The 25,814-nt window shown below is 40.5% G+C and overlaps 1 protein-coding gene across 3 annotated transcripts in view; it reads left to right on the forward strand.

Moving 5' to 3' along the window:
• The window catches only part of plpp1a (phospholipid phosphatase 1a), a 65,195-nt gene that overhangs the window by 16,503 nt on the left and 22,878 nt on the right, over positions 1-25,814 (forward strand). The window contains exons 2-4 of one of the 3 annotated variants that reach the window (XM_034125775.1): positions 17,155-17,333; positions 19,351-19,570; positions 22,884-23,038. In XM_034125775.1, coding sequence (XP_033981666.1) covers positions 19,513-19,570; positions 22,884-23,038 — 213 coding nt within the window. In that variant the 5' untranslated portion in view covers positions 17,155-17,333; positions 19,351-19,512. Of the gene's footprint in view, positions 1-17,096; positions 17,334-19,089; positions 19,571-22,883; positions 23,039-25,122; positions 25,275-25,814 lie in introns of those variants that run through there. The other 2 variants (XM_034125774.1, XM_034125776.1) reach the window with 2 other exon arrangements.

A 25,814-nucleotide genomic window follows, 5' to 3' on the forward strand; every position in this document is an offset into this window, starting at 1 on the left:
ACGCCATAGCCCTCACCCTCCACACTGCCCTCTCACACCTGGACCCGAAGAACAGGAACACATATGTGAGAATGCTGTTCATTGACTACAGTTCAGCATTCAACACCATTGTGCCCTCCAAGCTGGCCATCAAGCTCAGAGACCTCGGGCTCAACAGCGCCCTCTGCGACTGGATCCTGAACTTCCTGACGGGCAGACCCCAGGCAGTGCGGGTGGGAAACATCACATCCTCCACCCTGATTCTTAACACCGGTGCCCCTCAAGGCTGCGTGCTCAGCCCTCTCCTCTACTCCCTGTTCACCCACGACTGCGTGGCCACACACAGCTCCAACACCATCGTGAAGTTTGCTGATGACACGACCGTCATCGGCCAGATCACAGACGATGACGAGACGGCATACAGAGAGGAGGTCGAAAACCTGACATCTTGGTGCCAGGAGAACAACCTCCATCTCAACATCAGCAAAACAAAGGAGCTGATTGTGGATTACAGGAAGCAGCAGGGAGAGGGACACGCCCCCATCGCCATCAATGGGACTACGGTGGAGAGAGTCAAAAGCTTCAGGTTCCTTGGGGTCCACATCACTGAGGACCTGACATGGTCTCTTCACACCACCACCATCACCAAGAAAGCTCGACAGCGGCTCTTCTTCCTCCGCAGGCTGAGGAGGTTCAAAATGGATTCCAGGATACTCTGCAACTTCTACAGGTGCACCATAGAGAGCATCCTGACCTTCTACAGGTGCACCATAGAGAGCATCCTGATCTTCTACAGGTGCACCATAGAGAGTATCCTCACTGGCAGCATGACGGCCTGGTACGGCAGCTGCACCGACCTCGATCGTAAGGCTTTACAGAGGGTGGTGAAAACTGCACAGCACATCACCAGGACGGAGCTGCCATCCATGGAGGACCTTTACTCCCAGCGGCTCAGGAAGAAATCACTACGGATTATCAAAGACCCCCATCACCCCAGCCACAAACTGTTCTTTCTGTTGCCGTCTGGCAGACGTTACCGCAGCATCCGGGCAAGGACAAGAAGATTCGGAGACAGTTTCTTCCCGCGGGCAGTGAGACTGTTAAAAAATTGAACTGTTGAAACAACTTCAAACATTCAACTGCTACTCAGTAGTATGTATCTAATACCTAATATATATATATCATTCCAATAACTTGTATATAGACTCATACTGCACTATTCCACATCATAACTTTATTTCATTTTTATAACTATTATTATTTTTGTATTGCTCTTGCTCTTATTGTTATTATGTTATGTTATTATGTTGCATTGTTGGAGAAGCCTGTGACATAAGATTTTCAACTGCATAATTACTCTGTAGCTATGTCAGATTGACAATAAAGAACCTTGAACCTTGAATGTCTCTTTCTGTGTGTGTGTGTGTGTGTGTGTGTGTCTCTTTCTGTGTGTGTGTGTGTGTCTCTTTCTGAGTGTGTGTGTGTCTCTTTCTGTGTGTGTCTCTTTCTGTGTGTGTGTCTCTTACTGTGTGTGTCTCTTTCTGTGTGTGTGTCTCTTACTGTGTGTGTGTCTCTTTCTGTGTGTGTGTCTCTTTCTGTGTGTGTCTCTCTTTCTGTGTGTGTCTCTCTCTCTTTCTGTGTGTGTCTCTCTTTCTGTCTGTGTGTGTGTGTGTGTGTGTGTGTGTGTGTGTGTGTGTGTGTGTGTGTGTGTGTGTGTGTGTGTGTGTGTGTGTGTGTGTGTGGAGGCCGTACACCCCATACTTAAACTATTAGAAGTAAAAAAAACAGATTTTTCATGATGGCACATTTCAGAATCTAAATGTACGGAGTGATCTTCAACATGAACTCGTATGAACCCTGAGTTTAAAGACGGTGATATATTTTGAGTCCAGCTCTTCTTCGTGTTAAAGTTGAATCTGATCTGACAGCATCTGATAGGACAGCCTGGTGTCATGGAAACAGGAAACCAACAGTTTCTGTAATCTGTAAACCATTAGCATCTTCGTCATCAGTTCCTCAGAAAAGCAGGTCAGAGAAGTTAAAGACAGTATTATATAAACTTTAATATCATCTTTAATGGACGCGTTCAACACAGGCAGGGACAGAGACTCAGAATGTCCTCTAACTCTTTCTGCTTCTATAGAACTGAACCACTGAGCAAACTGAAGACCTGGCCGACAGAGAACCCTGATCATGTGACAGAGAACCCTGATCATGTGACAGAGAATCTCTGTAGAGGCCTTCACACACCGGGGGAGATTGGTCCAAAACAAGGTTCCCTGAGACTTCAGCTAAAGGCAACAACACGTCACATTGACTCTATATTACAGTTTTTATCAATTGCTAAAACACATGTTTTAACAACAGGGCTCATTTTCTCAAAACACTAAACACAATTCTCAAAGCACAGACCCAAAGGTCACCTCATATATAATCGTGCAGAATGAAGCCCTGCACCCAGAACCACAGAAACACTGTAACTTCTGCCCCACATGCCACACACCTCACTGACAGGACAAGACTCTGTGTGCGACACACTGTGGTGCTTCCTCTGAAGAACACTCAATTCTTATGGTGTTCTGTCTGGAGAGAATTCTGCATAGAAAGAGTGTTCAAGTCTACAAGTGATGTTAAGTCTTACTGTGTGTGTGTGTGTGTGTGTGTGTGTGTGTGTGTGTGTGTGTGTGTGTGTGTGTGTGTGTGTGTGTGTGTGTGTGTGTGTGTGTGTGTGTGTGTGTGTGTGTGTGTGTGTGTGTGTGTGTGTGTGTGTGTGTGTGTGTGTGTGTGTGTGTGTGTGTGTGTGTGTGTGTGTGTGTGTGGCCGTACAGGCCGTAATTCATACTGGTCCTCTCACGCACATACATTCTCCTTTTACATACATACATTTTCACTCTCACACACATATATATTTACACTCACACATTCATACATTCTGCTCTCATATTATCATATTTCAATGCACACATTCATACATTGTCACTCACACATTTATACGTTTTTCACTCACACATTTTTACATTTTGTTCTCATATTCATATATTTTAATGCTCATATTTATACATTTTGCTCTCATGCACATTCATTCAATGTTTACATTTAATATTATAAATAATATATGCATGTATGAAGACAATATATGTATGCAAGAGAAGAATACATGTATGTGTGAGAGAAAGTATAGTGGAAACGGAAGGAGTATGGTTGAAATGGAAGGCAGGTCATTATCGCGCTGTGATTGGCTCAGAAGGTCGAGCGGGGCGGGCTCATGTTCAGAACTTCTGATTCAAATCAACATGATGGAGGGAGATTAATCCGTGTATCTACGGACCATTTGTTTTTCTTTATTAAACAAGTAAACGGAAGAGTGTCTGCGAGGCGTTTTTGCTTTTTGTTTTTTACCTTACTAAATGGTCTAATGGTCATTGTAGCGAGGGGGGAGGGGGGGGGGGGGGGGGGAGGGGGAGGGGGGGCCGCGAAACTCGCGGAAGTGATTTCAAAACAAAAGCACTCGTTTGCTTGGAACGTTGATAATATTATAAACGAGGGGAACAAGGTGAATTTAGCGATCACAACGAAAACGGCCAAGACACACATTGAGCCCAGAAAATGAATGTTATTAAGGGCTGTAAATATAATAAGTCTATGTCTAAAATGGACAACATTGTTAGGAGATTTAAACTATACAGCGATTCTGCACTGCGGTCACTCAGCCGTCTCTCCACGTTGTTTTTTCAAATCAGCTGCTCTTCATTTTTTTTTTACAAATATTTTTTACCACAAGTTCTTAATAAAACTGACACTGTTGGACTCGGTATTAGTTTGCCTTCTACTAACAATACATTGAAGTACTTTTGTTTTACTGTGTATTTTTTGAGAAATACCCTGTCAAAGTCCCCTCCTGAGAACAAAAGCAAGCCACTTCTGCTAAGTTTGATGAGGGAATTATTTGTTGTTGTCATTAGTTCTTCGTGAGATTGATCCTGTTGGACTCAGTACTAGTGAAACCCCCACAAGTACTATGAAGTACTTTTACTGTGTAGTTACTTTATAAACTCTGAATCTTGTGGTGCTTGAAGAAATACAGACTGGTGCCGGCCAGGTTATATATATGCCCTTTTTTGCATGTAAAAGGAGAATGTATGTGCGTAAGAGTGAAAATGTATGTATGTAAAAGGAGAATATATGTGTGTAAGAGTGAAAATGTATGTATGTAAAAGGAGAATATATGTGTGTAAGAGTGAAAATATATGTATGTAAAAGGAGAATGTATGTGCGTGAGAGGACCAGTATGAATTACGGCCTGTACGGCCCCTCATAAGAGGCCGTACAGGCCGTACTTAAACTATTAGAAGTAAAAAAACAGATTTTTCATGATGGCACATTTCAGAATCTAAATGTACGGAGTGATCTTCAACATGAACTCGTATGAACCCTGAGTTCAGAGACGGTGATATATTTTGAGTCCAGCTCTTCTTCGTGTTAAAGTTGAATCTACTCTGACAGCATCTGATAGGACAGCCTGGTGTCATGGAAACAGGAAACCAACAGTTTCTGTAATCTGTAAACCATCAGCATCTTCGTCATCAGTTCCTCAGAAAAGCAGGTCAGAGAAGTTAAAGACAGTATTATATATACTTTAATATCATCTTTAATGGACGCGTTCAACACAGGCAGGGACAGAGACTCAGAATGTCCTCTAACTCTTTCTGCTTCTATAGAACTGAACCACTGAGCAAACTGAAGACCTGGCCGACAGAAAACCCTGATCATGTGACAGAGAACCCTGATCATGTGACAGAGAAACCTGATCATGTGACAGAGACTCTCTGTAGAGGCCTTCACACACCGGGGGAGATTGGTCCAAAACAAGGTTCCCTGAGACTTCAGCTAAAGGCAACAACACGTCACATTGACTCTATATTACAGTTTTTATCAATTGCTAAAACACATGTTTTAACAACAGGGCTCATTTTCTCAAAACACTAAACACAATTCTCAAAGCACAGACCCAAAGGTCACCTCATATATAATCGTGCAGAATGAAGCCCTGCACCCAGAACCACAGAAACACTGTAACTTCTGCCCCACATGCCACACACCTCACTGACAGGACAAGACTCTGTGTGCGACACACTGTGGTGCTTCCTCTGAAGAACACTCATTTCTTAGGGTGTTCTGTCTGGAGAGAATTCTGCATAGAAAGAGTGTTCAAGTCTACAAGTGATGTTAAGTCTGTGTGTGTGTGTGTGTGTGTGTGTGTGTGTGTGTGTGTGTGTGTGTGTGTGTGTGTGTGTGTGTGTGTGTGTGTGTGTGTGTGTGTGTGTGTGGCCATACAGGCCGTAATTCATACTGGTCCTCTCACGCACATATATTCTCCTTTTACATACATACATTTTCACTCTCACACACGTATATATTTACACTCACACATTCATACATTCTGCTCTCATATTATCATATTTCAATGCACATATTCATACATTGTCACTCACACATTTTTACATTTTGTTCTGATATTCATATATTTTAATGCTCATATTTATACATTTTGCTCTCATGCACATTCATTCAATGTTTACATTTAATATTATAAATAATATATGCATGTATGAAGACAATATATGTATGCAAGAGAAGAATACATGTATGTGTGAGAGAAAGTATAGTGGAAACGGAAGGAGTATGGTTGAAACGGAAGGCAGGTCATTATCGCGCTGTGATTGGCTCAGAAGGTCGAGCGGGGCGGGCTCATGTTCAGAACTTCTGATTCAAATCAACATGATGGAGGGAGGTGAATCCGTGTATCTACGGACCATTTGTTTTTCTTTATTAAACAAGTAAACGGAAGAGTGTCTGCGAGGCGTTTTTGCTTTTTGTTTTTTACCTTACTAAATGGTCTAATGGTCATTGTAGCGAGGGGGGGAGGGGGAGGGGGAGGGGGAGGGGGAGGGGGGGGGGGGAGGGGGCCGCGAAACTCGCGGAAGTGATTTCAAAACAAAAGCACTCGTTTGCTTGGAACGTTGATAATATTATAAACGAGGGGAAACAAGGTGAATTTAGCGATCACAACGAAAACGGCCAAGACACACATTGAGCCCAGAAAATGAATGTTATTAAGGGCTGTAAATATAATAAGTCTATGTCTAAAATGGACAACATTGTTAGGAGATTTAAACTATACAGCGATTCTGCACTGCGGTCACTCAGCCGTCTCTCCACGTTGTTTTTTCAAATCAGCTGCTCTTCATTTTTTTTTTACAAATATTTTTTACCACAAGTTCTTAATAAAACTGACACTGTTGGACTCGGTATTAGTTTGCCTGCTACTAACAATATATTGAAGTACTTTTACTGTGTATTTTTTGAGAAATACCCTGTCAAAGTCCCCTCCTGAGAACAAAAGCAAGCCACTTCTGCTAAGTTTGATGAGGGAATTATTTTTTGTTGTCATTAGTTCTTCGTGAGATTGATCCTGTTGGACTCAGTACTAGTGAAACCCCCACAAGTACTATGAAGTACTTTTACTGTGTAGTTACTTTATAAACTCTGAATCTTGTGGTGCTTGAAGAAATACAGACTGGTTAAGCCGGCCAGGTTATATATATGCCCTTTTTTGCAATATTTATTAAAATGTCACTAGTTATTTAAACAAACCACTATCTGAGGATAATACAAGCAACCATAAAACGCCCTTTATCTCGAGAGCCATTGAAGCCCATGAAGAATTTATCCTTCCACAAATCTTTTCATCTGCTGTATTAATAAAGTTGCCACGTGTTTTCAAATTCAAGTTAAGGCACTATCTGTGCAGAACATGAACCTTTTAACTGCCAGACCAAGAAAAAAGCTATGGAACAATTATTTGTTTGCATTTTTAATGCATATAGATAGATATATTCATAAAAGAAAATAAATTATAATTGTAAAAAAAGGAAAAAAGTAATGTTAAGTGTTTTTCATAATAATTTCATAATGTGTGTGTGTGTGTGTGTGTGTGTGTGTGTGTGTGTGTGTGTGTGTGTGTGTGTGTGTGTGTGTGTGTGTGTGTGTTTGTGGGTGGGTGGGTGGGTGTGTGTGTGTGTGTGTGTGTGTGTTAGTAGAGGCCGTACACCCCATACTTAAACTATTAGAAGTAAAAAAACAGATTTTTCATGATGGCACATTTCAGAATCTAAATGTACGGAGTGATCTTCAACATGAACTCGTATGAACCCTGAGTTCAGAGACGGTGATATATTTTGAGTCCAGCTCTTCTTCGTGTTAAAGTTGAATCTACTCTGACAGCATCTGATAGGACAGCCTGGTGTCATGGAAACAGGAAACCAACAGTTTCTGTAATCTGTAAACCATCAGCATCTTCGTCATCAGTTCCTCAGAAAAGCAGGTCAGAGAAGTTAAAGACAGTATTATATAAACTTTAATATCATCTTTAATGGACGCGTTCAACACAGGTAGGGACAGAGACTCAGAATGTCCTCTAACTCTTTCTGCTTCTATAGAACTGAACCACTGAGCAAACTGAAGACCTGGCCGACAGAGAACCCTGATCATGTGACAGAGAACCCTGATCATGTGACAGAGAACCCTGATCATGTGACAGAGACTCTCTGTAGAGGCCTTCACACACCGGGGGAGATTGGTCCAAAACAAGGTTCCCTGAGACTTCAGCTAAAGGCAACAACACGTCACATTGACTCTATATTACAGTTTTTATCAATTGCTAAAACACATGTTTTAACAACAGGGCTCATTTTCTCAAAACACTAAACACAATTCTCAAAGCACAGACCCAAAGGTCACCTCATATATAATCGTGCAGAATGAAGCCCTGCACCCAGAACCACAGAAACACTGTAACTTCTGCCCCACATGCCACACACCTCACTGACAGGACAAGACTCTGTGTGCGACACACTGTGGTGCTTCCTCTGAAGAACACTCATTTCTTATGGTGTTCTGTCTGGAGAGAATTCTGCATAGAAAGAGTGTTCAAGTCTACAAGTGATGTTAAGTCTGTGTGTGTGTGTGTGTGTGTGTGTGTGTGTGTGTGTGTGTGTGTGTGTGTGTGTGTGTGTGTGTGTGTGTGTGTGTGTGTGTGTGTGTGTGTGTGTGTGTGTGTGTGTGTGTGTGTGTGTGTGTGTGTGTGTGCAGGGCTGGACTGGCCATCTGGCATACCGGGCATTTTCCCGGTGGACCGACGTGCCTTTTGGGCCGACACGTCATTTTTTTTTTTTTCTGAAGTCCCGGCCCATAAGACGGGTAGATTGGCCCTCTGTTTAAATGTTTTTAGTAATTGACACTGGGCCGGCCCAATCAAATCTTTAATCACCTCCCCCTTTGGGCCGCTCGGTGTGCATCATTAAATCACGCCCCCAGGAGGTGAGCCGGCCGTTGAAGCCAAATTGCCTTTTTTTTCGAGAAAAAGAAAAGTTCGAGTTAGAAATGGAGAAGGCGAAGGCGAAGACGAAAGCCAAGACGAAGGCGAAGACGAAGGCCAAGCGAAAAGGAGGAGCAGATAAATTGCGGGCAAGAAAAAAGCAGGCCCTTCGTGCTGATGCTGCCGCTTGTGTCAAAATAACCGACATGTTTAGCACAGGTGCAGGTCCATCTTCAGCACCCGTGGCCGATATTGGTGGTGAGGAAGATGATGAGAGGGAGAGAGATCAGCGCGAGTGAGGAGAGGGAGGAGAACTCGCGGTAAGCAGAAGCTAAGACAATTAGGAAAAGATTATTATTAAGGTTATGATACTCTGTAGTTCTGGAACCCATTAATATCCCCTTGATGAAGCACTAATAAGACAAATATTATAAGAGAAACATTCGTTAGCCTACAAGCTAGTAAGCTGGCTTTTTTAGGTTTTCCCTGGCAAGTTAAAATATAGCTTAATGGGACTCTGATACGTTGTCTCATTGAAAGAATGTCATTATTTTGTTAACCACCATTCATGAACAATTACTGTCAGCTGGCAGCTTGTTTTGTTTAGTGTATTTACTTATGTGGTTATAAGGGCAACAGTGGTCTTTTGGGACCTGAACAAAATGTTTATAGTCAGCTTTTTGTGGTAGTTTTGATTGACAATATATAGAATGAATAATATAGAAATAGATAAAAAAATGGAGGCACACATGTAGTTTTGACCATTAACTGTGTGGTATTGTTATGTCAATGCCTATTTGTATGGACCTCTATCAGGGACCAAAGAGGTCACCTGCATCCTTTTGACTCTCCCAAAGCCCCCCAACTGCACTCACACATGCAAACAGACACACACACACACACACACACACACACACACACACACACACACACACACACACACACACACACACACACACACACACACACACACACACACACACAAACTCCTACCCCGAGGAATGGGCGCTGGACATAGTGCCCCTCTCCACAACAAGCATTCATTTGAGTTATTTCAGTCTAGTATATAAGTTACTTTGTGTGTACAGTATATATATATATACAGTATATATATCTTGCTAGTTGTGTACTTTTGTAATTTATGTGGGATTTCTGTCAAATGTTGCTTCAACTCTCGTTGTAAATTTAAATCTGTCTCTTTCAAACCTATTCTCAGTCAAAAGACAGTGGATAGTATTTTTGGTTAAGCCTGTGTTCCTTCAGTTCTGTGTGCTCTGTGAGGTTCTGAGAAACCAGCCGCCTAAGACTTGCACTATAGCCCCTTGCGTGCGTCAATCAATCACATTTTATTTATATAGCCCAATATCACAAATTACAATTAGTCTCAGAGGGCTTCACAGTGTGTACAGGTACGACATCCTCTGTCCTTAGACCCTTGCAGCGCTCAAGGAAAAACTCCCCAAAACAGACCCCACAATTAACAGTGGAAAGTAGGAAGAAACCTCTGTGAGAGCAACAGAAGAGGGATCCCTCTCCCAGGACGGACAGACGTGCAATAGGTGTCGTGTGTACAGATGAAAAAGGCAATACAATTACAGCGATTAAAAAAAGGATGGAAAAATTAAATGAAAGCGTCAATGTATATAAAAAAGATGCCGTCGACTCGTCCTGTAGACTCATCTGGTCCTATCTCTATTGTGTTGTCATAGAAAGGGGAGGCAGGGCACTATAGGGTCCCCCCCCCCCTAAATTCACTAGAAGTCATCATTTAAGGGGTTATTTTTAAAACTTTTCTTCTGGACCCCCCTATTAGTGCTCGGTCACTGTTCGCTTTGTGAGAGGGTTTGAAGGTCTAATTTCTAATGATTGATAGTTACACATACTTGTGGTATGTATTAGTTTTGTTTGCCCCTGGTACGTAAAAAGGATAATAATAGAGTTTTTATTTATTATACTGAGTTATTCTTCTTGTCAGGAACCGCTACTATTCGTTTGTTTTATGGATTTGGGCCGGTCTGGGTCTGTGTGTGTGTGTGTGTGTGTGTGTGTGTGTGTGTGTGTGTGTGTGTGTGTGTGTGTGTGTGTGTGTGTGTGTGTGTGTGTGTGCACATCTGGATGCAGCTGTTTTCTCTTGTACTCTCACCACATCCTTAGAAAACCCCAGCAGGAAGCTTTGTTGTCCCGTCGCGTAATTAGTTTTGGTTTTAGTCAAAAAGCTCCTTTGTATTAGGATTAAAATCTGGGAGAACACGAGGAGCTGGGAGGAGTTTGAGGAAATCAAATCACAAAGTGCCCTTATTTATTGTTTTGTGCTTAATGTATGCTTGCGTAATAATAATAATAATAATTCCTTATATTTATTTTAGCGCTTTTTCCATGACCCAAAGCGCTTTACAGATACACATTACACATACATACATGTAACGGTCATGTACTGTGGACAATACCCACAGGAGCAAATTCAGGTGAAGTGTCTTGCCCAAGGACACAACGGCTTTACAGACGCAGCGGCGGCGGGTTTCGCCCCCTTGATCTGATGATCAATGCACAGCCCACTGCGCCACACCGCCCATCTTCACACCTCAAAGTCATCAAGGCGCTTTACAAGTACACATTAATATCATACATGTACTGTGGACAATACCCACAGGAGCAAATTCGGGTGAAGTGTCTTGCCCAAGGACACAACGGCGTGTAGCTATGTACGGCGTACATAGCTACAGTGTAGTTATGTCAATGAAAATCTTAGGTCACAGGCTCCTCCAACAGAGCAACACAATGAAACAGATACACAGACAACATAGTGCAAGTAAATACAAAAAGAAAAATAGTAAAATAGTGAAATAGTGCAATAAGAGTGATTGGAATATGATATATTAGATACATCATTTCTAAGTAGCAGCCAGATGAATGTTATGGATGTTGTTTCTAAGTCCAGGTGTTTAATAGTCTTCTGGCCTGTGGGATGAAGCTGTCCCTGAGTCTGGAGGTTTCAGTCCGGATGCTGCGGTACCGCCTGCCAGACGGCAGCAGACAGAACAGTTTGTGGCTGGGGTGATGGGGGTCTTTGATAATCCTGAGGGCTTTCTTTAAGGTTAACCTGGTATTTTTACTACATTTATTCTAGTTACTTTACAGATTTGGATTAATGATGTGAAATATAAACAACCCTTAAATCAGACTTTAGTTACACCTGAGTACAATTCAGTGAAGGTGATTGTCAAGTGCCAACAATCAGGAGAGATATTTGGTAGTTGGTGCTTGAGAAGACTAAAAATGTATCTGCAGATCTCTATAAAGCATATTCATTACTCAGACACGAAGAGCGTGGCTGTGACGTAAATCCAAACCCAGAGATCACTTGATAACTCTAACCCTTCAAAGTTTCCACTGAAGATGAGATAAAGATGTCATGTTTTCAGTCCACCAATGAGACGCTGTTGCTGAGGGTTGATACAGATCTTATTAGTGAGCGGTGTCAGTGTTTGCACAACACTCGCGAGGAAACCTCCGAGCAGAATGGCTGCAGTCTCCCAGCTCTCCGTGCTGCTGTTCGCTCTCATCAGCAACATTCACTCTGAAGAACTCATCGTCATCCAAAAGGAAAACGACTCTTTCACCTTCAAGCTCCCAGAGGAGGCCGGCTCCTGCCTGATCTCTAGGTCTGTTGGTGAGGAGAAGCTGGTCCTGTGGAACACCTCTGACCTCTGGCCCCAGAACTCCTCAGTACCTGAAGACCTGAAACAACGACTCGTCAGCGTGGCCAATACTTCTTCCTACATGATCAACGACCTGACCCATTCAGACTCCGGCCTGTACCAAGAGGAGTGCTGGACTGAGGGCCAAGTGACTCATGAGAAACACTTCACAGTTACTGTTTGTGGTTCCATAGATAGGACCAGGCCTGAATACATGGAAGATGAAGAAACAATAGACCTGCCTTGTGATGGAGCAGCTGACCACCCGGATGTCCAGTGGCTCAAACGGGATTATCGACCTGAACAGAAAACATGGACCAGAGTTTTTGGGGACGATACGGCATCAGTGATGGACAATGATAGAGGAAGATACCAAGTGGTGAAGAACACATCAGCTCTACGTATATCCAACATCTCACCAGCTGACCTCGGAGGATACATCTGCCTGCTGATGAACCAACAGCAGTGTGTTCGCAGTCAGACTGTAGAGTATGAGCTGGACTTTGAGAGGATCTATCACTCAGTGGAAGACACGGTTGTGTTGCAGTGCCCTGACACTGGTTTCAATAAAGAGAAGCCTCCAGATTGGACTAGACTCAACAACATTGACCAAGAAGAACATAACCTCTCTGGGTCTTTAGTGGACCAGAACTACTCTCTGGTGTTAACATCGGTAACGTTAAATCAAACAGGTCGGTACTCTTGTAAAACCTTAAATGCTGTGAAAATATATGTGCTGGTGGTGTGCCCCAAATTCCCCCCCCCTGCTGTAGAGCTCTTCTCAGGGGGAGAAGAAGTCACTCTCAGATGCAAAGATAGGGAAAAAGGTCAGCATCACGCTTGGTTCTTTAAGTCGAACCGAACCAAAGGAAGAACCATTTTTATGTCTTATCATCGGATCAGTAGCAATGTGCGCGGGTACCCTGATGGGAGATTGGTGATTTCTGATGTCTCTCTGCAAGACACAGGAGAGTATTGGTGTGTAGTTACTGACAGAAATGTTCCGTGTCTGTCTTCAACCAAGACCCTCCTGTACAGAGACCCCTTTGGGGTTCACTCCACCTTCTACGCAGTGAGATGCTCAGCGCTCAGTGTTCTGCTGCTGATGCTCTGTGTTGCTGTAGTCACTGTGACCCTGAGGACCAGAACACGGGACACTTAATATGCATCTGTTCATTTCACTTCCCTCTGTCCTCGTCCTCTTTCATACAGCGGCTCAGAAACAGGATTTAAACACTGGATGTTAGACATTCATGCAAACACAACATCTGAGTCTGATCACGAGAGAGAGAGAGAGAGAGAGAGAGAGAGAGAGAGAGAGAGACAGAGAGAGAGAGAGAGAGAGAGAGAGAGAGAGAGAGAGAGAGAGAGAGAGAGACAGAGAGAGAGACAGAGAGAGAGAGAGAGAGAGAGAGAGAGAGAGAGAGAGAGAGAGAGAGAGAGAGAGAGAGAGAGAGAGAGAGAGACAGAAAGAGAGAGGTTACAGAGACGGCAACATGTAACATCATTATTATTATTAATATTATTTCGGTTGATAAATGATTTGACAGTTTTAAAGATAGAAAAGTGAAACTTCAGAAAGTAAATAAATTATATAAACACCCAAAATATAAATATCCCATAATAACAACAGAGAAAAGAGGGTTTTAAATGTTGAAAGTAAATAAAGATATTGTTATTAATATAAACATATATTTAGTTTTGTATGAATATATTCTTGTATATTGTAAATATATGTGTGTTTTGCTCTTCTTGTAAAGACTTGTGATGTTAGGATCCCTGCTCCGCTCTGCTCCGTGTTGTTTTCATAGATATTGTTAAATGTTCACTTATCAACCTTTTAAACATCGCTTTCACATTCAATGATTTTAATCCCCTTATTTTTAATCCTGTGTTTTTATTCTGATGTTTTATTTCAAATCAAATAATTGTGATTTTCTTTGAATTCGATGTGAAAGAATGTGATTTATGTTTGATGCATTTCATAAGTCCTGTACCTGTCATGGTGTCAGTGTTATATCATGTGTTCTCACACCTTGGTATATATATCTATCAGTTATCAAGTGTCTGTATAATAAAGATTACAAATAACCAATCAAACCTGGAAGACCCTTCTTGCTGTTTTGTGATCATTATAATATTATTATTTACAACAGAGCTTTTCAAATGACTAACTCTTATTCAAAAGTAACGTCCACAAAGTCGATGAAATGATGAATCCTTTCCCTCCTATCAGATGCTTCTCTTTGTAACGAGGCCACACTTCAGCCCATTATGATTATAATGTATTATTCTTATTCATTTTCTCTCTGTGCTTTTATTTAAGTACTTGTTATGTAAGCTGAGATAAACACAGATATCTTTCTACATGATTAAAGTCAGATTGTTGCCCCCCATGGAGAGATGTTTGTTATATGCTCAGTAACTACTCTGCACACATTAGAGTACGTTAGAGGGGAAGGGGCTCAAATGCATAAAAGGGCACATTGGAGATATTTGTTCATCATTTAATAAAAATGTGCCTATTTTTTGTGACAGTTAATATTGAAATGTTTGTATTGAAAACAAACCCATGACTAAGGTGGGTCCAAACACTGCTTCGTGACAGAATTAAATGCAAAGAAATGAAGTGTATTTGAGTCAATTCTCCTCGATAAGTATCTCAACTTTGACCCTCTGACGCACAGAAGCTCGTTCTCTCTTCTGTGTGTCAGATCTTGGACTTGAGTAAAAGTACCTGAGTGTAGGAATACTCTGTTACAGTAAAAGTCCTGCATTCTTAAGTACAGTACTTTGTAAATGCACTTAGTTACTTTACACCTCTGATTTGAACTGAATATAAACTGATGGTTCTGTGAGTTGTGAACAACATGAAGGAGGAGAGATTCTCTCTGTCTGGATTTTCTGCAGATGAAATGAAATCCTTGCAGATTTTCCTGGATTTAACTTCTTAAAAACATGTTTATTCCTTAATGTAATCCTCATTAAAGGTCAATGTGAGAGATTTATGAGGATGTTGATATATTCAGATTACAATACCCTGTTAAAGAAGAATACAGGGTTTGTTGTTGTGTTTTCTCTGCTATTATTGGGTTATTTTTAGTTTGAAAAGACGACAATTGACCCTCGAATAGAGCTGTTACTGGGGAAAGGGCTCTCTAGCAGGGACTGAAAAGCGGGTCAAAATGGTTCTGATGCACTCATTTAGTTCCTGGGGCTTTTTGGTGTGAACGCAAATATATCGTAGTTCTGATGAACTATTGTGGGAAAAGTATTCCGGTGTGAACGCGCCATATGTTGTGCTGATGTGAACTTTATGAGCTCATTGTGCTTTAATGTTTAGGTGGAAAATACAAAAGAGCAGGGCCGTGGTAAGTAGGGGTGCTCAGGGTGCTGCAGCGCCCCCTGCTGGAGGACAGGGAATCTGCACGTCCACAAGATTACATGGAAATATAATACAAAAAAAACAAATGTTCGGCCTTGATGTTCACATTCATAATTAAGTAAAGATAACACCCTTTTCACCCCGGTTACATTTTCCATGTGCCCTGAGAGGCTCAGTGAGGTAAAGGACTCTGAGTGTTTAGACAGTTCACTTTAGTCTAAGTTATCTCAGTGGGTCTCAAACGGTTTGATCACAATTTATGTAAACAAATATTTCCAAGGCACACCTTTATAATTATTAGGATAAATAAAAACAGGTTTGAAATCATTCCAATGTATATTATAGAACAGTAAACCAACAATATCCTTTAAAACTGGAGAGATTAAAAAATATGGATAAATAAATAAATAAATGTTAACTGGTAAAATAAGATATAAATGAACCAGCAAAAATCTTGCCTATGGCAGCAAACTGGTCAGAACCGGCCCTGGTGTCATCCCCACAGCACCCCCCATTTGAAACATGTTCCCACGGCTATGCAAAAGAGGATTACTAGGGCCGAATGATCCCAGCAAGGAAGCCGAAATGTGTCGCTTTTTAGTTCTCTTTACATGCAGCGTAGCTTTATTAGTCTTTTTGTGTTTTCTTAATGGTAGTTTTCCCCATTTTCATAGTTGTTTAGTTTTTCTGTGGTCATTTTGTGAGTCCTCTTAGTCAGTTTGAGTCTCTTAATAGCAATTCTGAGTCACATTATAGTCAGTTTGAGTCTCTTCGTGGTCATTTTAAGTCGCTTTATAGTCTTTTTAAATCACATTATAGTCAGTTTGAGTCACTCTATAGTCATTTTGATGGCGCATTTCCACTGCAGCACGGTTTAAGCGTGCCGTGCCAAACCAGGCCCGTTTTCTTTGCTTTTCCACTTGGGCTCGTTCCGGCTCAGGGCTACTTTTTCACCTTTTTTCTGGCCCTCCAAAATCGAGGTTCTTACCGGGCCAACAACCGGGCTGAATTTGCTAAACTAGTGACGTAAACACTCGACTGCTGATTGGTCAGAGAGAATCGCTGGCAAGAGGGCTACAACTACAACACAATGAACATATTTGACCGTGATTTAATTGTAATACACGTTTCAAAATGATGCCGAAGTAACAACATACTGATACCGGTTAGTAAAAACCATGAATTAATGCTTTGACAAGTCTGCAGACAGACGGCAGGAGAAACACCTTTTAAAATGCGTGTTTTCTGAATGGAGATCGGCTAAGCTACGTAAGGAAGTTGTTGTACATGAGTTTTGGTCTTAATATGCTCAATATGCAGTAGAAGTACCACAAGAATAGTAATTCTCCCATAATAACACCTAACAAATGTGGTCTACTCTTATGTAACAAGACATGAAACTACAAGTGGCAATTGTGTCAAAATAACTTAAAATCAGGTATTTCTAACTCAGAATATGTTCACTAATAAGCTAGTAGTCTGGCTCTAATATGCATGTTAGTTAACAGCTAGTTGATGGTGAATATGTGTACCTTAATAACACTTATCATGAACTAGGAAATATTGAAAACATGGGAAATAATCTTTAATATTTCAAAATAAGTTGACAATATCTTTGAAAATCCTCCAGTCACGTTACCTCACCAAAGAGAGTGTTTGAATGTACTCTTTTGTAACCCCTCTCTCTTCCTCTCCTCCCCTCTTCCTCTGTGCAGGGAGGCGAACTTTAAGAACTTCACCCTCCTGCAGCTGGACGAGGAGTTTTCTCGCGGACGGGGCCTAGACGTCGGGGCTCGAGCCTGGAAAGGAGGAAACGTTCTGCTCTTCTTCTGCGACGTCGACATCTACTTCACCGCCGACTTCCTGAACTCCTGCAGACTCAACACGCAGCCTGGTGAGACTAACTATAACACTTTAGACATTTAAAAGACTCACAGGCAGAGAGGGCAACAGTACACACATCCTTTACTCAAGTAGAAGTACAGATACTCGTGTTTAAAAATACTCTGGTGAAAGTAGAAGTACTGACTAAACTTCTTTACTCAAGTCAAAGTAAAGAGGGCTTTGAAATGTACTTCAGTAAAAAGTACCCATAACTAGCAGCTGTTTTAAAGAGTACCTGACCTCCCTTTATATTAATAGAACAATAATGTCATTGTTAGCTAATGAATGTTTCCATGCTGAACAACGGCAACATGACAACGTTTTCATTGGTCCCTCTTCTTTAGAGAAGACCAGGAAATGATGGATACACGGATCGTGTTCAAATCAATAGGCACGCAATGACTCTAAATAATAATGATCACGCCACCAAACACACATTCAAACTAAAGGAACCAGCCTGTTTGGAAAATGTGAGAAGTAGAAAGTACAGGTATTTGTGTTCAACATGTAAGAAGTAGAAAGTACAGGTATTTGTGTTCAACATGTAAGAAGTAGAAAGTACAGGTATTTGTGTTCAACATGTGAGAAGTAGAAAGTACAGGTATTTGTGTTCAACATGTAAGAAGTAGAAAGTACAGGTATTTGGGTTCAACATGTGAGAAGTAGAAAGTACAGGTATTTGTGTTCAACATGTAAGAAGTAGAAAGTACAGGTATTTGTGTTCAACATGTAAGAAGTAGAAAGTACAGGTATTTGGGTTCAACATGTGAGAAGTAGAAAGTACAGGTATTTGTGTTCAACATGTAAGAAGTAGAAAGTACAGGTATTTGTGTTCAACATGTAAGAAGTAGAAAGTACAGGTATTTGTAAGACAGAAGATATCGTTGATAGAGGGCCATATGTCCATTTACCATTTAAACAAAGGCAGCCAATGGATGCGTTTCAGGCAGGGGATCACAGGGAATTTAGCCTCTGCAGACCATTTACATGCACTAAAACCTAAATAACACACCAAAGGAAAGGGAACATCCTAAAAAGCATAATAGGGCCTTTTTAATATACCCATCTCTTGCAGGACGGTTGCATTTCTGTTTGTTTTAGTGTATTTAATTAACTTAGAACACAGCTTATGGGTTCTAAATACGTGTTCTTTCAAAATGAGTGAAGGTTTGGAGCTAATTGTTGTTGATTTTCACAAAATAGAGAATTATATCCGTTTTCTTAGTGTAGTTTAACCTTCAAACCACTAGATGGGGTCAGTGTTGTGATAATAATGTTCCTATATCTTCCTGTTTGTTCCTGAGGTGTGCACGTCTGTTAATTAATATATTAAAATACTGCAATTAGTGTACATTTACTGAGGTAAGTCTTTACAGTAAAGTTTATTTAATAAAATGTATAAAAGATTCTGACAAATAGGGTAATATTGAGTTTTTAAATGCTCGTTTCCTGCATAAAAGGAAAAATCCGAATCAAAATCAACGTCGTTGCTAATCATTGACCTATCAAACAATGTGAAAGATAAATAAGAATTCTTAAAAACAATTGAATTATGTAGACTAACTAGTAATTAGGGGAATTCAATACCTAAACTAAATTAATATTAGTATATAGTAAATAATGAACATATAAATAAATAATAATAATTAATAATGTTTTGTGTTATCTTCTTGAAAAAAAAATGAAAATAAGATAGTGTCAAAATTCTAAAAATTAAATAAAGATGAGTTCACAAACCAGGATACTACCCAATTTTCCCACTGGCCCCTGAACGCACCACCAGGGCCGCGCAGCCTCCATCGACACCGGATTTTTTCGGGTTAGTTCCGCGTGCACCCTCAGACACCGGCTACACACACACACACACCGAACCGGGAACAGGTGTGTGTTTTTCACGACAATCTTCCGGTGTGGGTTCGTTTGTTTTACTGACGCGTCGTGCGGAGTTATCAGCTGTTCTGCCAATCCCCGCCTTGAAACACAATAAAAAAAACAACAACAAATGCTCCTCTTGATGTGTCCTGCAGTTCCGTTGCTTCTTCTCCAGGGTGCGGACGGGTTATTGTGTTTTTGCACCATTTGCTGACATTTTTCTGATCGGAAATAAACTCCACCCCCACCCACCTTACTGCCGCTGTTCGTACCCGGAGAAGAGGCTTCATTTGCGGCAGAGACAGACAGGAGGCAACATGTTCGAGGCGAGAGGAATCCCCTTCGTGCTGCTCGACATAACATGTCTCATCCTGGGTATGTTCTTTCATTTATATTCTGTATTATTTACTCACTGTGTGCCGCAGCTGTAATCCGATTTAAAGGGTTGATATTTAATCCTACTGTTTGGATAGTGGTGGAGAATGGGAGTTTATTTTAACCTCTAATTGAACCACTAATCTAATATAATGTGTGTTTTATTTGTGATAGTGTGTGGTGTGTTTTTGAAGTGTTTCCCCTTCATTACTGTTCATTATTACCTGTGCGTTGTTTCCTTTCTATTCAAATGAGTGCGGCTCCAAAGTCTGTTGGAGTTCAGCACTGTCAGATGTTTAGAGGCACTTAAGGGTTAAAAATTAAGCTTTTTATTGAGTGCAACTGAACGTGATAATGCAGTATAGAGCACTGTGAGTTCCTATCATCCACAATATATTCATTTTTATTGAAGGTATATCTTAATGCTAATTTATTTGACATAAAACAAGCTTTTATATGGAATCTGTCTTCTCGTTTTATAGTGTATCTATTGTTAATTACATTGATAGTTATACCCTGTTTTATTCCCTTTGCTTTGAAATACATACTTGTTTTATGTTTTGGTCATGTATGAACTTTGCCTTTTAAAATGAGCTTTATTTAAATAGACTTATATTTGAGTTCTTGTGTTTAAAAGTTAAACACACTCTTTTTTTAAATTTATTTTGGCAATTGGTACATTTGTAATACTGTTTACAAACTGGTTGCAGGAGCTGTCCCTCACTGAAGTCCTTCTTAGTCAAACTTCTCTGTTTTTACCATAAGTTTCTTAGAAATAAGTCTTTCAGTAAACAGAGAGGTGTAGAAGTACTCAGATGTTGTACTTGAGTAAAAGTACTCAGATCTTGTACTTGAGTAAAAGTAGAAGTACTCAGATATTGTACTTGAGTAAAAGTACTCGGATCTTGTACTTGAGTAAAAGTAGAAGTACTCAGATATTGTACTTGAGTAGAAGTACTCAGATCTTGTACTTGAGTAAAAGTAGAAGTACTCAGATCTTGTACTTGAGTAAAAGGAGAAGTACTCAGATCTTGTAGTAAAAGTAGAAGTGCCAGAGTGTAGGAATACTCTGTTACAGTAAAAGTCCTGCATTCAAAATGTTCCTCAAGTGAAAGTAGAAAAGTATTATCATCAAAATATAGTGAAAGTAGCGACAGTAAAAGTAGTCATTGTGCAGATTGGTCCATTTCAGAATAATATATATGATATGTTTTATAATGATTGATCATGAAAGTGTTCTCAAAGCTGGTAAAGGTGCAGCTAGTTTGAATGACTTTGTATACTGCAGGGTAGCTTGTGAATGCGGTTCTGCTTTTCGATTCCGGTTCTTTGAGAGGGTAAAAATAAGTCCCATGACAAACTGGGAGAAAAATATATTTATGAAAACATTAAGTCAAATCTGTATTCCTATTTACAAATCACTTCATACTGTTTAATTTGGTCACGGTTATTGAATACAATTATATAAAAATAATTGTTTAGTTAGTTCCAAGTGGTGCAGTTTGAGAATGTACAGTTGTCCCAGTCTCCTCTGATGTTACACTGCAACCTGCCTGTGACCAGTCCAACCACAGTCTGTCCAACACATGTCCTGCAATACACATGCTGAAGCTGCTCACTGTTTGTAAAAGTAAATAAATAGTATTATCATTTCATTAATGTACTTTCTATACCCTGCTTCATAAACAATACTGACATCCCTGTGCTCCTCCGAGTCTGGGGGTCCGGGGATGTGAGGACAGCGCGAGGACACAGACAGGGAGACTGCTTTACTTCAAACCCTGCTGAAAAATACAGCTTAGACCAATCAGCCTGACCAGCCAGTGGATATTAGGCTGGAATGGTTGGCTGGTTTAGAGGGGTTTGGGACACTTTAGCTGGCCAGGGTGGCTGGTTTAGCTGGTGCACCAGCTAAACCAGCCACCCTGGCCAGCTAAAAAAACAGCATAGCCCAGCATAGCCCAGCATAGTATGCTGGTCTATGCTGGTCTATGCTGGTCTATGCTGGTCTATGCTGGTCTGGTCACCAGCATCCATCGATCACCAGCTTATGTTTAATAATAGTATTTAATATACCATGCTGGAAGCTGACCAGCATACATTAAATACTGGTATGATTATTTCAACCAGAGAACATACATATATTACAAAGATTCATTGTGTCATGTATTCTGGTATCTACCTAACTAAAGACATTGTTAAGTGTTCATTACAGTATTTTAATTTAATAAATAGCTAGTTAATATAATAAAATACACAGTAACAATACAATAATTATACAAATAACAACCAACCTGCAAATCAACCTATACATCAAAAATAAATATATTATCTAAAACCAGTGCATTTGATTTAAAATAAGTGATAAATAGAATTCAATATTTAAATGGTAACAAAAACAGTAACACTATGTGTGATAATAAAAAGGCAACAAAGAAAGTGTTTTTTGTTTGTAAGAAATACACATTTTAACGAAGATATTGAATACATTGAGTACTCTACAATATACCATCTCTCTAAACGACAGGAATATATAGATATACAGACGCATAATGGCTTTATGTAGATTATTACCTCTTTTATCAGAGAAGTGAAAGTGACTTTCGTGCTCAGTGTGTTTCTGCTCCAGCTGTTGCAGAGCATCAGTTTAAAAATGGCTCAGCTGACGGAGACAACAGCTGCAGAGAAGACGGCATGAAAAACTACTTCCTGTGTTTCAAATGGGTCGTTAATATACAGCCAGAGGTGGAGAAGTACTCAGAGCATGTACTTGAGTAGAAGGAGAAGTACTCAGATCTTGTAGTAAAAGTAGAAGTACCAGAGTGTAGGAATACTCTGTTACAGTAAAAGTCCTGCATTCAAAATGTTCCTCAAGTAAAAGTAGAAAAGTATTCTCATCAAAATATAGTTAAAGTAGCGACAGTAAAAGTACTCATTGTGCAGATTGGTCCATTTCAGAATAATATATATGATATGTTTTAGAATGATTGATCATGAAAGTGTTCTCAAAGCTGGTAAAGGTGCAGCTAGTTTGAATGACTTTGTATACTGCAGGGTAGCTTGTGGATTTACTCCAGGTGGAACTAAAGTCTGATTTAACACTTGATTATATTTCACATCATTCATCCACATCTGTGAAGTAACTAAAGGTATAATGTTACAAAGATGGCCTCAGTGAACTCTGTGATCCTCTAACATCATAAACTTCTATCTGACAGGTTTGAACACCGATGATGGAACCCTCTCCTCTTTTTGTCTCCCTCTCTCTGTGTCTGTGTCTGTGTCTAACTGCTCCCGATGTCTCGCTCCACAGGGGGTCTGCCTCTGGCGGCCTTTAACCTGGGTAAAGTGGTCCCCTACCAGAGGGGCTTTTTCTGTACCGACGACAGCCTCAGATACCCGTTCCACTCGAGCACGGTCACGTCCACCGTGCTCTACACCGTGGGCCTCACGCTGCCCATTAGCTGCGTAAGTAGGAGGCGTTCAATGACTCAAGTTGGCTCGTTCATCGCAGATGGAGAAACATTTGCACTTTGAGGTGGTCTATGAGCTCATACACATGTAGGAAGGGGGCGATATGAACAGTTTACGTCAGGGGTGTCCAACTAAATTTCATCGCGGGCCACATTAGTTTTATGGTTGCACTCAAAGGGCCGGTTGTAACTTTAAGACTATATAAATATACATATTTAAATATATAAAATAATGTATTATATTACATTATTGCCTCTGCATTGGATTATTATCGGATAGGGTAATAACTTCATAATTAACTACGACTGAAAGCAGAAGTCTAGGGCAAATAATTGCAAGTATCTCCAGTGGGGATGTCACAAAATGAGATGCATTGTGGGACATGTAGTTTATGGGCATCGTGACTATATTTTGGATTTTTGCCCCGATTTAAATCCTATATATATTTATACATATCGTCCCTTCCACGTGTGAAGCAACCACTTTCTTTCCCTTTTTTTTTTTTTTAACTAGACTTCCTGCGATGGCGAGTCAACTTGCGAAATAACGAAATCAAATAAAAAGTGTAATGCAGGATGTGTTCAGCTCCCTGTGGGATAAGAATGACTCAGTTTCTTGGTTTTGAACGCAGAAATGAACAGTAGGTTTGATTTAGCTGACCTTCATAGAAGCTCTGAAGGGTGTGTTGGAACAGCTGAAGGCAAAGGAGGATGTCCACTTGTTACACACACACACACACGCACACGCGCACGCACACACACACACACACACACACACACACACACACACACACACACACACACACACACACACACACACACACACACACTTCCCTCAACACATTACTTTGAGTCTCACAGCCTCAGTCATAGGGCCAGAATCTATTGGTATACAAATGGGGAAATACTTTAAAAAAGGGAAGAGAAAAAGTACATACTGAACATCAGCAGGAGAGGACTCTTTAAAGTAGAGACACTACTGATATACACCTGAACATCAGCAGGAGAGGACTCTTTAAAGTAGAGACACTAAATACTGATACACACCTGAACATCAGCAGGAGAGGACTCTTTAAAGTAGAGACACTACATACTGATATACACCTGAACATCAGCAGGAGAGGACTCTTTAAAGTAGAGACACTACATACTGATATACACCTGAACATCAGCAGGAGAGGACTCTTTAAAGTAGAGACACTACATACTGATATACACCTGAACATCAGCAGGAGAGGACTCTTTAAAGTAGAGACACTACATACTGATATACACCTGAACATCAGCAGGAGAGGACTCTTTAAAGTAGAGACACTACATACTGATATACACCTGAACATCAGCAGGAGAGGACTCTTTAAAGTAGAGACACTAAATACTGATATACACCTGAACATCAGCAGGAGAGGACTCTTTAAAGTAGAGACACTACATACTGATATACACCTGAACATCAGCAGGAGAGGACTCTTTAAAGTAGAGACACTAAATACTGATATACACCTGAACATCAGCAGGAGAGGACTCTTTAAAGTAGAGACACTACATACTGATATACAACTGAACATCAGCAGGAGAGGACTCTTTAAAGTAGAGACACTAAATACTGATATACACCTGAACATCAGCAGGAGAGGACTCTTTAAAGTAGAGACACTACATACTGATATACCTGAACATCAGCAGGAGAGGACTCTTTAAAGTAGAGACACTACATACTGATATGAAGAATAAGGTCAGTTTTTAAGAGAAGAGAGATAAGGAAGAACCATCCAGTGTCACTTTCTTGGAGAGAAAATGAACAACAAACTATTTTCTTTTCACGTTTTTTTTGTCTCATCTCTGCTCTAATGTTTTTCTCTAACTTGTCTCTTAACATAACCAGTCCTTTTTTTCCGTGCCAACCCTAACCACTAATATTTGCATCCTGACGTTCCTGATAGTTGGCGACGTTCCCGCTAACATCACTGCAGATTTTGCACACTGTTGCATCATGGGAAAAAGATGGTCCAGCAGTGACACATTTTTTTGTAACCTGTATATTTTGTTTTTCTTTTGTCTCACTGCTCTCTCTGCTAGCTGGACTCCCGTTTGTTATATTCACGGTGACTCACAATCCTTTCCGCCGAGGCTTTTTCTGTAACGATGATTCGATCAAGTTCCCTCTTAAAGAAGACACCATTTCCTATCAGTTGTTAGGAGGTGTCATGATTCCCGTCACGGTGCTCACTGTAAGTGCATCTGGTTTGTTTGTGTTCTACTAACTCTTGTGGTCCTCTTTTGATTTCTGCCTGGCTTTCGTCCACCTCTATCCTTCTCATGTTTCTCTAAATGCATGGTACTGCAGGTGCTGAATACATTATTCTGTCATCTTAAAGGATGCACGATTTATTAAAGCTAATTACCTGGTCCCCCTGATCGTTTCTAACCATAAGTTTCTGCACATATTAGTCAGCTTTCACTCATTAAACCTCCATGTATGTATGCAAAAGTATCAGAAAATAACAAAAGGCTAAGACATATTAGATCTTCGAATATTTATTTAGTGTTTTCTAGTGAAGCACAATACATTAAAGGTGGGGTAGGTGAGTTTGAGAAACCGGCTCGAGATACACTTTTTGTTATATTCCATGGAATGCTCTTAACATCCCGATAGCAATGAATATCTGAAGTGCTTTGACAACAAATCCATAAATAAATATCATCTGTGGAAGCCGTAGTACTGTAAAAAGCACGACCAATCATCTGAGCCGGCCCGGCTAAAATAACTG

The sequence above is a fragment of the Trematomus bernacchii genome, unplaced genomic scaffold, assembly GCF_902827165.1.
Source record: "Trematomus bernacchii unplaced genomic scaffold, fTreBer1.1, whole genome shotgun sequence".
Classification (NCBI taxonomy): Eukaryota; Metazoa; Chordata; class Actinopteri; order Perciformes; family Nototheniidae; genus Trematomus; species Trematomus bernacchii.